The sequence below is a fragment of the Dendrobates tinctorius genome, unplaced genomic scaffold, assembly GCF_039654945.1.
Source record: "Dendrobates tinctorius isolate UK_male_01 unplaced genomic scaffold, ASM3965494v1 ptg000016l, whole genome shotgun sequence".
NCBI classification, from domain to species: Eukaryota; Metazoa; Chordata; class Amphibia; order Anura; family Dendrobatidae; genus Dendrobates; species Dendrobates tinctorius.
The window spans coordinates 35,969,296-35,982,470 of NW_027361684.1; the positions used below are offsets into that span (position 1 = coordinate 35,969,296).

A 13,175-nucleotide genomic window follows, 5' to 3' on the forward strand; every position below is an offset into this window, starting at 1 on the left:
TTGAATTTTTATGCCCTTAAATCACAGAGATATGGCATACAAAAAACTTAATAAGTAACATTTCCCACATGTTTACTTTACATCAGCTCAATTTTGGAACCAAAATTTTTTTTTGTTAGGAAGTTATAAGGGTTAAAAGTTGACCAGCGATTTCTCATTTTTGCAACACCATTTTATTTTTACGGACCACATCACATTTGAAGCCACTTTGAGGGGTCTATATGATAGAAAATACCCAAAAGTGACACCATTCTAAAAACTGCACCCCTCAAGATGCTCAAAACCACCTTCAAGAAGTTTATTAACCCTTCAGATGCGTTGCAGGAATTTTTGAATATTTAAAAAAAAAAAAATGAACATTTAACTTTTTTTCACAAAAAATACTTCAGGTCCAATTTTTTTTATTTTACCAAGGGTAACAGGAGAAATTGGACTGCAAAAGTTATTGTACAATTTGTCCTGAGTACGCTGATACCTGATATGTGGGGGGGAACCACTGTTTCGGCGCATAGCTCAGAAGAGAAGGAGCGTTGTTTGACTTTTTCAATGCAAAATTGGCTGAAATTCAGATCGGACACCATGTCACGTTTGGAGAGCCCCTGATGTACCTAAACAGTGGAAACACCCCCACAAATGACACCATTTTGGAAACTAGACCCCCCCCAAGGAACTTGACTAGATATGTGGTGAGAACTTTGAACCCCCCAAGGGCTTTACAGAAGTTTTTAACCTACAGCCGTACTATTAAAAAATCAAATTTTTTCCACAAAAATGATCTTTTCACCCTCAATTCTTATTTTTCCAAGGATAACAGGACCGTAAAAGTTATTGTGCAATTTGTCCTGAGTACGCTAATACCGCACATGTGGGGGTAAACCACTATTTGGGCTCATGGCAGAGCTCGGAAGGGAAGCAGCGCCATTTTTTGACGTTTTTGGTTGGAATTGAGATCGGACACCATGTCGCGTTTGGAAAGCCCCTGACGTACCAAAACAGTGAAAACCCCCAACAAATAACACCATTTTGGAAACTAGACCCCCCAATGAACTTACCTAGATGTGTGGTGAGCACTTTGAACCCACCCGTGCTTCACAGAAGTTTATAACGCTCGGGCGTGAAAATAAATCGTATTTTTTCAACAAACATGATCATTTAGTCCCCAATTTTTTTATTTTCCCAAGGGTAACAGGAGAAAATGTACCCCAAAAGTTGTCCGATTTGTCCTGAGTACACCGATACCCCATATGTGGGAGAAAACTACTGTATGGGCATACGTCGGGGCTTGGAAGGGAAGTAGTGCCGTTTTGGAATGCAGACTTTGATGGAATGGTCTGCAGGTGTCATGTGCGTTTGGAGAGCCCCTGATGTACCTAAACTATTGAAACTCCCCACAAGTGACCCCATTTTGGAAACTAGACCCCCCAAGGAACTTATCTAGATGTGTGGTGAGCACTTTGAACCACCAAGAGCTTCACAGAAGTTTATAACGCCCGGGCGTGAAAATAAAAAAATCATTTTTTTCCACAAAAAAAATGATGTTTTTGCCCCCAATTTTTTATTTTCCTAAGGGTAACAGGAGAAATTGGACGCCAAAAGTTGTTTTGCAATTTGTCCTGAGTAGGCTGATACCCTATATGTGGAGGTAAAACACTGTTTGGGCGCATGGCAGAGCTTGGAAGGGAAGGAGCACCATTTGACTTTTTCAACGCAGAATTGGCTGGAATTGAGATCAGACCCCATGTTGCATTTGGAGAGCACCTGATGTGCCCAAACAGTGGAAACCCCACAATTATAACTCCAACCCTAACCCTAATCTCAGCCCTAACCTTAATGGGAAAATGGAAATAAATACATTTTCTTTTATTTTTATTATTTTTCCCTAACTAAGGGGGTGATAACGGGGGGGTTCGATTTACTATTTATGGCGGTTTTTATTTTTGGCAGCTGTCACACGCTAAAAGACTCTCTTTATTGTAAAAATAGTTTTTGCATCACCACATATTGAGAGCTATAATTTTTCCATATTTTGACCCACTGAGTCATGTGAGGTCTTATTTTTTGCGGGACGAGTTGACGCTTTTATTGGTACCATTTTCGGGCACGTGACATTTTTTGATCGCTTTTTATTCCGATTTTTGGGACGCAGAATGAACAAAAACCAGCGTTTCATGAATTTCTTTTGGGGGGGTGCGTTTACACCGTTCCGCCTGCGGTAAAATTGATAAAGCGGTTTTATTCCTTGGGTCAGTACGGTTACAGCGATACCTCATTTAGGTCTTTTTTTATGTTTTGGCGCTTTTATGCAATGAAAACAATTTTATATAAAAAATTATTTTTGCATCGCTTTATTCTGCGAGCTATAACTTTTTTATTTTTTCTCTGATGATGCTGTGTCGTGGCTCGTTTTTTGCGTGACAAGATGACATTTTCAGCGGTACCATGGATATTTATATGCGTCTTTTTGATCGCGCGTTATTGCACTTTTTGTTCGGCGGTATGATAATAAATCGTTATTTTTTTGCTTCGTTTTTTATTTTTCAAGGGGTTCGCTAAAGGGGTTAACTAATGGGACAGTTTTATAGGGCGGGTCGTTACGGACGCGGCGATACCAAATGTGTACTTTTATTGTTTTTTTGTTTTTTTTTTTTATTTCCAAAAAATGAATTTATTAGGGAATATTTTTTTTTTTTAAATTTTTACACTTTTTATTTTTTTTTAACTTTATTACATTGTCCCAGGTGGGACAGCACTGTCCTGTGACTGTTCGCTGATCTGTCACATCACAGATCACTGTGACAGATCAGCGATCTGTCACAGGCACTACACAGGCTTCCTCCTTGCCTGCGCTTTGCAGGCATGAGGAAGCCAGCTCCCTGCAGGCCCCTGAAGTTACCCATCGCCATCTTGGATTCGAGGACCTGCAGGGATGGAGCCCCCCATTGCGCTGTTGTGGGGGGCTCAGGGAAGCGCGGAGGGAGCCCCCTCCCTGCCGATGCTTCCCTTTAACCCCCGGTACACCACGATCGTGTTTGATCGCGGTGTGCAAGGGGTTAACGTGTCGGGGGCGGTCCGTGACCGCCCCTGACATTGTGCCGGGTGTCAGCTGTGATAATCAGCTGACACCCGGCTGCGATCAGCGGCGCTCACCACGTGGGCGCCGCTGATCGCTGTGACGTACTATCCTGTCCCTGGGAATTAAGTCCCAGGGCACATGGACGGGATAGTAAGTCACATGGCAGTAAGGGGTTAAACAGCTACAAAACATGTGGAGACTGGCAATCACCGCATGTTTTGTGGCTGCCTTAACAGCCACAAAACATGCGGGGATTCCCTGACAAGCACAGGCAATCTCCACATGTTTTGTGGCTGTCTAACAGTTGCGAAACGTGTCCTTGGGGACCTGAACATGTCCCTCGAGCACACAGAATACTCGAGCATTTGCGCTCATCACTACAGGCACAGATTCAAGACAAGAGACGCTCATTGGACCTGATCACCCCATCAGGCCCAAATGGTGGTAATGGCTGTACTCTCTGTACTATATGTAGGTGAAAGCCTGGTGACAAGTTCCCTTTAAACATTGTTTGTCTTACCTTTTACAGGGTGAGATCCGGGCAACTGCCTTCAATGATCAAGCTGACAAGTTTTTCTCTCTTATTGAAGTGAATAAGGTACGTTGTGGTTTGTACATTTGACAGTTTATCACATGTTGTAGCTTTTTTTTTTTTTTTTTTTAAATAACTCTTACTTCTCCATTTGACCAGGTATATTACTTCTCAAAAGGTACATTGAAGATTGCTAACAAGCAGTACACGGCTGTGAAGAATGACTATGAGATGACATTTAATAGTGAGACCACCGTTATCCCTTGCGATGACTCTTCAGATGTCCCTACAGTGCAGTTTCAGTTTGTTCCTATTTCTGAGCTTGAAAACAAGAATAAAGACACATTATTAGGTCTGTACCATTTTGGTAGGTGTCAGGTTGTCAGCGCTAGCATAGACCCCTCGTCATTCTTGTGTTTCCTTCCTTACAGATGTCATAGGAGTTTGTAAGAGTTTTGAAGAGGTCGCTAAGGTCACAATAAAATCAAACAACCGAGAAGTTTCAAAGAGAACAATCCATTTAATGGACACATCGGGCAAGATGGTTTCCACAACTCTGTGGGGAGATGATGTGAGTATTCTTTACAATATTACAGGTCCTATATGTATGCTACTATAAGAGAAACCCCCATGATCTTAGTAAATGTGTGTAGCACAGGTCAGTATATGTTAGGATCAAGGTGTTCACGATCCATTCTAATCTGGTATCTATCGGTTTTGGAAGTTTCATGTAAGAAAATAATGTGCTGATGATACTAGAGTCATGTTAGTTCACTTATAGTACTTTACATGATGATAATCTATGGCATATTCATGGTGTATTCTATAAATGTCTGATAACGTGTGCTCGCCTCAGGGATCTGCCTGTGTAGACACTGTGTAGTCACCCGCCTGGTGACTCTTCTACATGTTTTCTCATCTGCTTCTGTTACTCCATTAGGAGTGAAAACAGAGAGCAGCTGTAATGCACGGCCAATTCTCCATTCATTCTCTGTCCGAAAACTAAGGGCTAGAAAGGAGCTTCCCCATCAGACATCTATGTCCAAGCCTGCCAATATGCCATGAACACTTGGGTTGCAATACTTCCAATCAGTCTGACCTAAAGTATCTTTCTTTTGTAACAGGCGGATAAATTTGATGGCTCAAGACAACCTGTTGTAGCGATCAAAGGAGCCCGGCTTTCTGATTTTGGGGGGCGATCTCTGTCGGTTTTATCATCCAGTACGGTCATGATAAATCCAGATATTCCAGAAGCATTCAAGCTCAGAGGATGGTAGGAAAATAGTTTTACTTTTCATTTATTTGTTTTATAGGATTACTGAACTATGCAAATTGGTTGGTTGGAAAACATAAAAAAGAAATAAAATAAAAAATGTAGTGAGCATCAATGAATTATGTAAATATCTCTGCAGATTGAGGCTGAACCATAGTCCAAAACTGGCCCTTTCTGCATTGTGAAGTGACTGCTTACACGCCATGATAAATGGCATTCAGCTGTCCAGGTGGCACAGGACAGAATTTGGGGCGGGTCTAGTGGCTCTTTAACACAAAACTACATGTTTATATGAAATATCCTTGTACTTTTTGTATCCTTTGAGCGCACTTCCATGTTTGACCACTAGTGGGCACTCTAACAATGTCAAATGGTTAAATATTGTATCCTCAAACTTAACCCTTGTTCTGCTGAATTGATGTTTACAATGATTTCCCAAAGTGAACACATCTGAAGCTAGCTGCAGGTAAAATTGCAGACTTTGCACTAAAGAGGCTTAGAGCAGAAACACCTATTACCATGCATAGGAGTCCCCTGACTGGGATTTTGTTCTAGTGCTTGCAACCTGGAAGGGATGGCTTTATGTTCTGTGGCACCATGAAATGTCTGGAGACTGACTTCTGAAATTCAGCAGTAAAACCCTGGCACATAAATCCTGCCAAATAGGCGTGTACTTTTGTGAAAAAATCTATATTTCATATCCTAAATCTGTTTATTGACAGAGGTAAAAATGTATTTTATATCTGACCTAATATGGATAGATAGAAAAGATGTAGTAAATGTGACCATCTCTTCCTGTGATCTTTATTTTGCCAATACAAAAAAATGTATCTATAAACTACACCAAAATAATTTTTTTGTGTTGCTTATATATTTAAATTTTTTTCTAATTTATGGAATACCACAAAAAAAAATCTCTATTTTGACGGCTGCATTAAAATGTATGCTCCTGTATTATTATTATTATTTATTGTTACAGCGCCATTTACTCCATGGCGCTTTACAGGTAAGGAGGGGTATACATAAAAACAAGTACAATAATCTTAAACAATACAAATCATAACTGGTACAGGAGGAGAGAGGACCCTGCCCGCGAGGGCTCACAATCTACAAGGGATGGGTGATAATACAGTAGGCGAGGGTAGAGCTGGTCGTGCAGCGGTTTGGTCGATCGGTGGTTACTGCAGGTTGTAGGCTTGTCGGAAGAGGTGGGTCTTCAGGCTCTTTTTGAAGGTTTCGATGGTAGGTGAGAGTCTGATATGTTGTGGTAGAGAGTTCCAGAGTAGGGGTGATGCGTGAGAGAAATCTTGTATGTGATTGTGGGAAGAGGAGATAAGAGGGGAGTAGAGAAGGAGATCTTGTGAGGATCGGAGGTTGCGTGCAGGAAAGTACCGGGAGACGAGATCACAGATGTATGGAGGAGACAGGTTGTGGATGGCTTTGTATGTCATGGTTAGGGTTTTGTAATGGAGTCTCTGGGCAATTGGGAGCCAGTGAAGGGATTGACAGAGGGGAGATGCTGGGGAATAGCGGGGGTACAGGTGGATTAGTCGGGCAGCAGAGTTTAGAATAGATTGGAGGGGTGCGAGAGTGTTTGAGGGGAGGCCACAGAGCAGGAGGTTGCAGTAGTCAAGGCGAGAGATGAGGGCATGGACTAGGGTTTTTGCAGATTCTTGGGTGAGGAATGAACGGATTCGTGAAATATTTTTGAGTTGAAGTCGGCAGGAAGTGGAAATGGCTTGGATATGTGGTTTGAAGGAGAGATTAGCATCAAGGAGTACTCCGAGGCAGCGAGCTTGTGGGACTGGGGAGAGTGGGCAGTCATTTACTGTAATTGATAGGTTCGTAGGGGGGGTCACGTGAGATGGGGAAAAGATGATGAATTCTGTTTTGTCCATGTTGAGTTTCAGAAATCTAGCGGAGAAGGATGAAATAGTGGACAGACATTGAGGGATTCTGGTTAGTAGGGAGGTGATATCTGGTCCAGAGATGTAGATCTGTGTGTCATCAGCGTAGAGATGATACTGAAAGCCATGAGATTCTATGAGCTGTCCCAGGCCAAAGGTGTAAATAGAGAACAGCAGGGGCCCAAGGACTGAACCTTGTGGGACTCCGACAGATAGGGGGCGAGGTGAGGAGGTGGTGTGTGAGTGGGAGACGCTGAATGTCCGGTCTGTTAGGTATGATGAGATCCAGGATAGGGCCAAGTCTGTGATGCCGAGGGATCCACTACCCCCCCCCCCTCCCAAAAACCAAAAAAAAGAAAAAAATGTTGAAACTCGAACAAAGCTTGATTTTTCAAATGCATGATGCTGTATTTTTATTTAAATGAAAAAAAAAATCCATATAAGTTTGGTATCGCTGCAATCATACTGACCTGTAGAGTCATGATTCAGACTAATTTTTACACAGAATGTTTTCTGGGCTTTGTCTTCACAGTGAATAATGGTACTTACATTTTTTTTTTATCTTTTTCACTACCTTGTATGGTAAAATGAACAGTGTCATTCAAAACTGCAGCCCATTGCAAAAAGCAAGCCCTTAGGCTGCGTGCAAACGCTGCGCATTCACCTGCGGATTTTTCCGTGTGGATCCACAGGTAAAACCGCAGGTAAAGTGACTGCGGTTTTCCTGCGGATTGGCCAGCTGTTTTCCCCTGCGGTTTGACACCTGGACAATGGAATAGGTGTCAAACCGCAGTGGAATCCGCAGAACGAATTGACATGCTGCAGATTTCAAACCGCAGCTTTCTCTATTGCTTCATTGGGGGCACAGAAACCATGGGTGTATGCTGCTGCCACTAGGAGGCTGACACTATGTATAGAAAAAGGTTAGCTCCTCCTCCGCAGTATACACCCCACCGACCGGCACTAATTTCTTCAGTTTAGCTTAGTGTCAGTAGGAGGTGGACACGGGTCTTAAATTATACCCATATCTACCTCAGTGTGCGTCGTTTTCTTTTCAGGTTCTGGAGGGATACAGAGTGACTAGTCACATCTGTAGTCCCACAAAGACTATGAGTACGGCGTGTACTGCCACCCCGTATCCTCATAGCTCTCCACGGCAGGACCAAGAGCCCGAGGACGGATGCGTGTCAGGCGATCCAGCTGGTCCTCGCCCCCGTCTCCCACCCACTCGCCCACCAGAGCCTGTCGGTCTGGAAGAGACGTGGACATCCTTCTATGGGAAAAGGACAGATTATGAGAAGAGCCTCAGGTAGGTATGGGACCCTGGAGTGCCAAGCCCTTCCTATCCCTGCCCTCCCTCCCATGACTCCCCGGCTGCACCTAGCTCTCTTCATTTGGGCTGCCACGCTGCAGGCTCAGGTACCTTTTGGAGCGGGCGCCCTGAGTGGCATTTCCCCAGATATCACGGCTCCCCCACCCCGGCTGCCCTCATCTTATTTCAGCACCAGCAGCCGGGCGGCGGGCACGGATCCTGGTTCAGCTCGGCAGCCGTGCGGCGGGCATAGATCCATGGCGGAGCGGCTGTGCAGCGTCGCCGCCGCCGCGGCTTCCCGCCGGCCGCAGCAACTAATCCAGGCCCCGGCTTCAATTGGGGCCTTGTCCGGCGTCGCGGCCACGCCCCCGCCTCTTCTCCCGCCCCTTCTCCCGCCCGTTCTACGCCCGCCCCCCACCCTCTCCCTCCACGTTGGCGCTCCAGAGGCGGCGCTCAGCCCCCTAGTCTGCCTATCAGCAGCGGTCGGTAGCATCCTTGGCTGCAGTTAGTCCCGCCCTCCATCCCCCCCAGTCGCCTCAAGGAAGCGCGCGCTTTTTCCTACCGGGCTCCCCTCAGGCGGCCGCCATTTTCCCCAGCCTGTCAGCCGGACTCCGTCGCCTCTTCTGTGGCCACTGCATACGGACAAGCTGTGCAGCAGCGCTCGCAGGAAGCATCGACAGGACACCGGACCGTGAGTAGCTCTGCAACTGCAGACTGACACCCTCCTCTGCCTCCTGTCCCCCAGCCTTCCGGCACTGCTTCAGTGACTTCCCTCACTATGTCTAACTCTAAGCCTGATCGTGCTTGTCCTCCGGCTTCCACTTGCACCTTAGTCAAGTTCTTTGCATGCTCTTCTTGCAAACGCAAACTTCCCTCAGGTCAGTCCACTCCCCTCTGCATCGACTGCAGCAACCCCATTCAGCCCGCTGCCCAGAAGCCTCCTATTGCTCCACGCGAGAGCGAATCTCCCATTCCTGTCTGGGCTTCTTCCCTATCTCAATCAGTGGCGGATCTCACTAGGGTGTCTCAGTCCCTAGTGGCCGTTCTTGATAAGTTGCCCCTGGACACCTCTGCAGGACCCAGCAGGTCACAAGAGGTTCCATCTGCACCAGCCAGCATGAGACCGCAAAAGACCCAGGCAGGATCTCCGGCCGGAATCCTCCCCTCGCTCCATCTCACAACATAGTCCTTTCATAGTCCTTCGAAGCGGCTGCGACGGTGCTCAGCCCAGCCTTTGCCTCCACTTGGGTAGCAAAGGCCATAGCTACTTGGGCGGAGGATCTCCGCCAAGGCATTCTTGATGGAGCCCAACCAGAGCGACTGGCCGAGCTAGCCAACCAGATCTCCCATGCAGGGGAATTTTTGGTCTCCGCCTCTTTAGATGCCACCTCTTGCGCTACTCAAGCGTCCAGCAACTTGGTTGCAATCCGGCGTACAATTTGGCTCAAGGCTTGGCAGGTGGATTTGTTTTCAAAAAAGTCCCTTACCAACCTGCCCTTTCAGGATGCGCGTCTCTTCGGATCCCATCTGGACCAGATTATCAAGGACGCCACTGGGGGCACAAGCTCTCTTCTCCCTCAGTCCAAGCCTCGTAGACCTCCTCCAAGGCATCAGTTTCGGCCCTTTCGGTCTCCGGCGGCGGAACCTTTTTCCAACCAACAAAGGCCGCAAGCACGCCAGGATAGGAAGGTGGTCTCCTTTAGACCCACTCCACCCTGGCGATCTCACTCCTCCCAGGGCAGATCCACCAGGTCCAGGACTGGAAGGTCCACCTCGGCATGACTATCTACAAAGTCCTGAGGCACCTTTCCAACTGGGCGTCCGACTCCTTTTCTTCAGAGACGTCTGGCTTGCCTCTGTGGATGATGCTTGGGTCAGGGAAGTTGTATCCTCAGAATACAAGATAGTTTGTTTCTCGGCCCCGGGATCGCTTCTTTGAATCACGTCCTCCAAAAGACCCCGCCTTAGTTCCGGGCTTCATTGCATCCATCGACTCCCTTCTCAGTTCAGGCGTGATTGTGCCCGTTCCCGAAACAGAGCGTTTCACAGGGTTTTACTCAAACCTGTTTGTAGTGCCGAAAAAGGCGGCGCAGTTCGGCCAATTCTGGACCTCAAACTGCTGAACAAGAGAGTCCGCTTGCGACATTTCAGAATGGAGTCCATTCGCTCAGTAATCGCTTCCATGGAGGCGCAGGAGTTCATGTGCTCAATAGACATTCAGGATGCCTATCTGCATGTCCTCATCTTTCCCAGGCATCAAATTCCTGCGCTTCGCTATTCATCAGGACCACTACCAGTTTGTCGCTCTGCCATTCGGTCTCGCCACCGCACCCAGAGTGTTTGCAAAGATCATGGCGGCGTTGATGGCCCTGTTGAGGATCAGAGGTTTCGTACTCTTCCCGTACCTCGACGACATTCTAATCAAGGCTCCGTCTTTTCACCAGACTTTCCAAAGCCTTACCATCGTTCTCGACACCCTGTCCAGTTTCGGGTGGCTCGTAAACAAGAAGTCCTGCCTCGTTCCGACTCAACGCCTTGTGTTTCTAGGCTTATTGTTCGACACCCGTCGATCGAGGGTCTTTCTCCCAGAAGAGAAGTTTATCTCGCTGCGACGAGATGTTCGATCGCTGCAGAGCCCGAAGCTTTCATCTTTCCGGTCAGCCATGAAAGTCTTGGGAAAGATGGTGGCGATGACCGAAGCGATCCCCTTTGCTCAATTTCACACGAGACCGCTTCAACTGGCCATTCTGTCTCAGTGGAACAGGTCCGTTCTCTCCCTGGATCATCCAATTCGCTTCTCGTCCCGGGTCAAACAGTCCCTCAATTGGTGGCTGACGTCACCTCTCATTTCCCTGGGCCGGTCATTCCTTCCAATTCACTGGCAGATTGTGACAACGGACGCCAGCCTTCTCGGCTGGGGAGCTGTGTTTCGCAATCAGACTGTTCAGGGTCGGTGGTCGTCTCGAGACAACTCTACCGATCAACGTCTTCGAGATACGGGCGATTTATCTGTCTCTCATTCACTGGGAAAGGCTCTCAGGGGTCTGCAGGTCTGGATTCAGACAGACAATGCCACAGCGGTGGCATATGTCAACCACCAAGGGGGGACTCGGAGCTCCTCTGCTCTAGCGGAAGTGTCCAGAATTCTCCACTGGGCAGAGGTATCGGTCCCAGCGATATCCGCAGTGCACATTCCCGGTGTGGACAACTGGGCTCCGATTTTCTCAGCCGCAAGGGTCTCACGGCGGGTGAGTGGTCCTTGCATCCGGACGTCTTTCATCAGCTTTGCCGTCGTTGGGGGACTCCGGACGTGGACCTGCTGGCGTCCCGACTGAATAGGAAGGTCCCACAGTTCGTATCCAGGGCCCGAGATCCTCTCGCAGTGGGCGCCGATGCTCTGACCATTCCCTGGTCGCAGTTCAAGCCCCCCTATCTGTTCCCTCCCCTTCCTCTTCTCCCCAAGCTGTTGAAGAAGGTCAAGGCGGAAGGGGTACCAGTCATCCTCATTGCTCCGGATTGGCCCAGAAGAGCTTGGTTCGCGGACATCAACCTTCTCGCGAACGCCCCCTGGAAGCTTCCAGACAGAGCAGATCTGCTGTCTCAAGGTCCAATCTGCCACCCCAATTCTCTGCCGCTCAATTTACCGGCGTGGCTGTTGAAACCGCGGTTCTGAAGCGGTCAGGTTTTTCAGATCGGGTTATTCACACCATGATTCGGGCTAGAAAACATCGTCTTCCAGAATTTATTATCGTACGTGGAAGACCTATTTCACTTGGTGCGAGGACAGTGTCGTTTTGCCTATGTCCTTTTCTCTCAGTTCTATCCTGGCGTTCCTCCAGGCAGGCAGGCCTAGATGCGGGCCTTGCCCTCAGCGCTTTGAAGGGTCAAGTTTCGGCGCTTTCCATTCTTTTTCATAAGACGTTGGCCTCCCGTCCGCAGGTCAAAACCTTTCTTCAGGGAGTGGCTCATACCGCACCTCCATACTGCGCTCCCGTGGATCCATGGGATCTCAATCTGGTTCTGGAGGCTCTTCATCGGTCTCCCTTTGAACCTCTCAGGGAAGTCTCCCTCTCTTGGAAAGTAGCCTTTCTGGTGGCCATCACCTCCATCCGGCGCGTGTCGGAATTGGCAGCCCTTTCTTGGTGCTCCATCAGGGCAAGGTGGTCCTGTGGCTTCCGCCTTCCTTCCTTCCTAAAGTGGTTTCCACTTTCCACCTAAATGAGTTCATTGTTCTCCCGTCCTTTTGTCCGGGTCCAATCCACCCTCTGGAGCGCTCCTTGAACAAGCTAGACCTGGTCAGGGCGATGAAGGTTTACCTGGCTAGGACGTCTCCCTTGCGGAAGACACTCTCTTTTTGTCATTCCAGATGGTGCGCAAAAGGTCAGCCGGCCTCTAAGGCTACCATTGCTCGCTGGATCAGATCGGCAATTTTGGAGGCCTACCGGGTCAAGCACAGAGTGCCCCTCTTGGAATTAGAGCTCACTCTACCCAGGCAGTGGGTGCCTCCTGGGCGGTGCACCACAGAGCTTCTGCACCGCCTCTCTGTAAAGCGGCAACCTGGTCTTCGATCCACACGTTTGCCAAATTTTACAAGGTCCACACCTACGCTTCGGCGGATGCCAGCCTGGGCAGAAGGATCCTGCAGGCGGCGGTGGTGAGTCCTCAGACCTAATGGAAGTTTGCTTTTCCATCCCCAGGGACTGCTTTGGGACGTCCCATGGTTTCTGTGTCCCCCCAGTGAAGCGATAGAGATAACAGGATTTTTGGGTTGCTTACCGTAAAATCTGTTTCTCGGAGCCTTCATTGGGGTACACGGCACCCTCCCATGTTCTGCAACTCCTGTTCTTATGTTGTTTGTTGATTACAGTTGAGTTGTCCTGATTCAGTTTTGTTATTTCTCCTACTGCTTTCTCACTAACTGAAGAAATTAGTGCCGGTCGGTGGGGTGTATACTGCGGAGGAGGAGCTAACCTTTTTCTATACATAGTGTCAGCCTCCTAGTGGCAGCAGCATACACCCATGGTTTTTGTGTCCCCCAATGAAGGCTCCAAGAAACAGATTTTACGGTAAGCAACCCA

The 13,175-nt window shown here is 47.9% G+C and overlaps 1 protein-coding gene across 2 annotated transcripts in view; it reads left to right on the forward strand.

Moving 5' to 3' along the window:
• Positions 1-13,175, forward strand: part of RPA1 (replication protein A1) — a 123,804-nt gene that overhangs the window by 68,503 nt on the left and 42,126 nt on the right. For both annotated transcript variants that reach the window (XM_073565683.1, XM_073565682.1), the window contains 4 exons: positions 3,603-3,671; positions 3,765-3,957; positions 4,037-4,176; positions 4,730-4,878. In XM_073565683.1, the coding sequence (XP_073421784.1) occupies positions 3,603-3,671; positions 3,765-3,957; positions 4,037-4,176; positions 4,730-4,878 (551 nt within the window). The remainder of the gene's footprint in view (positions 1-3,602; positions 3,672-3,764; positions 3,958-4,036; positions 4,177-4,729; positions 4,879-13,175) is intronic.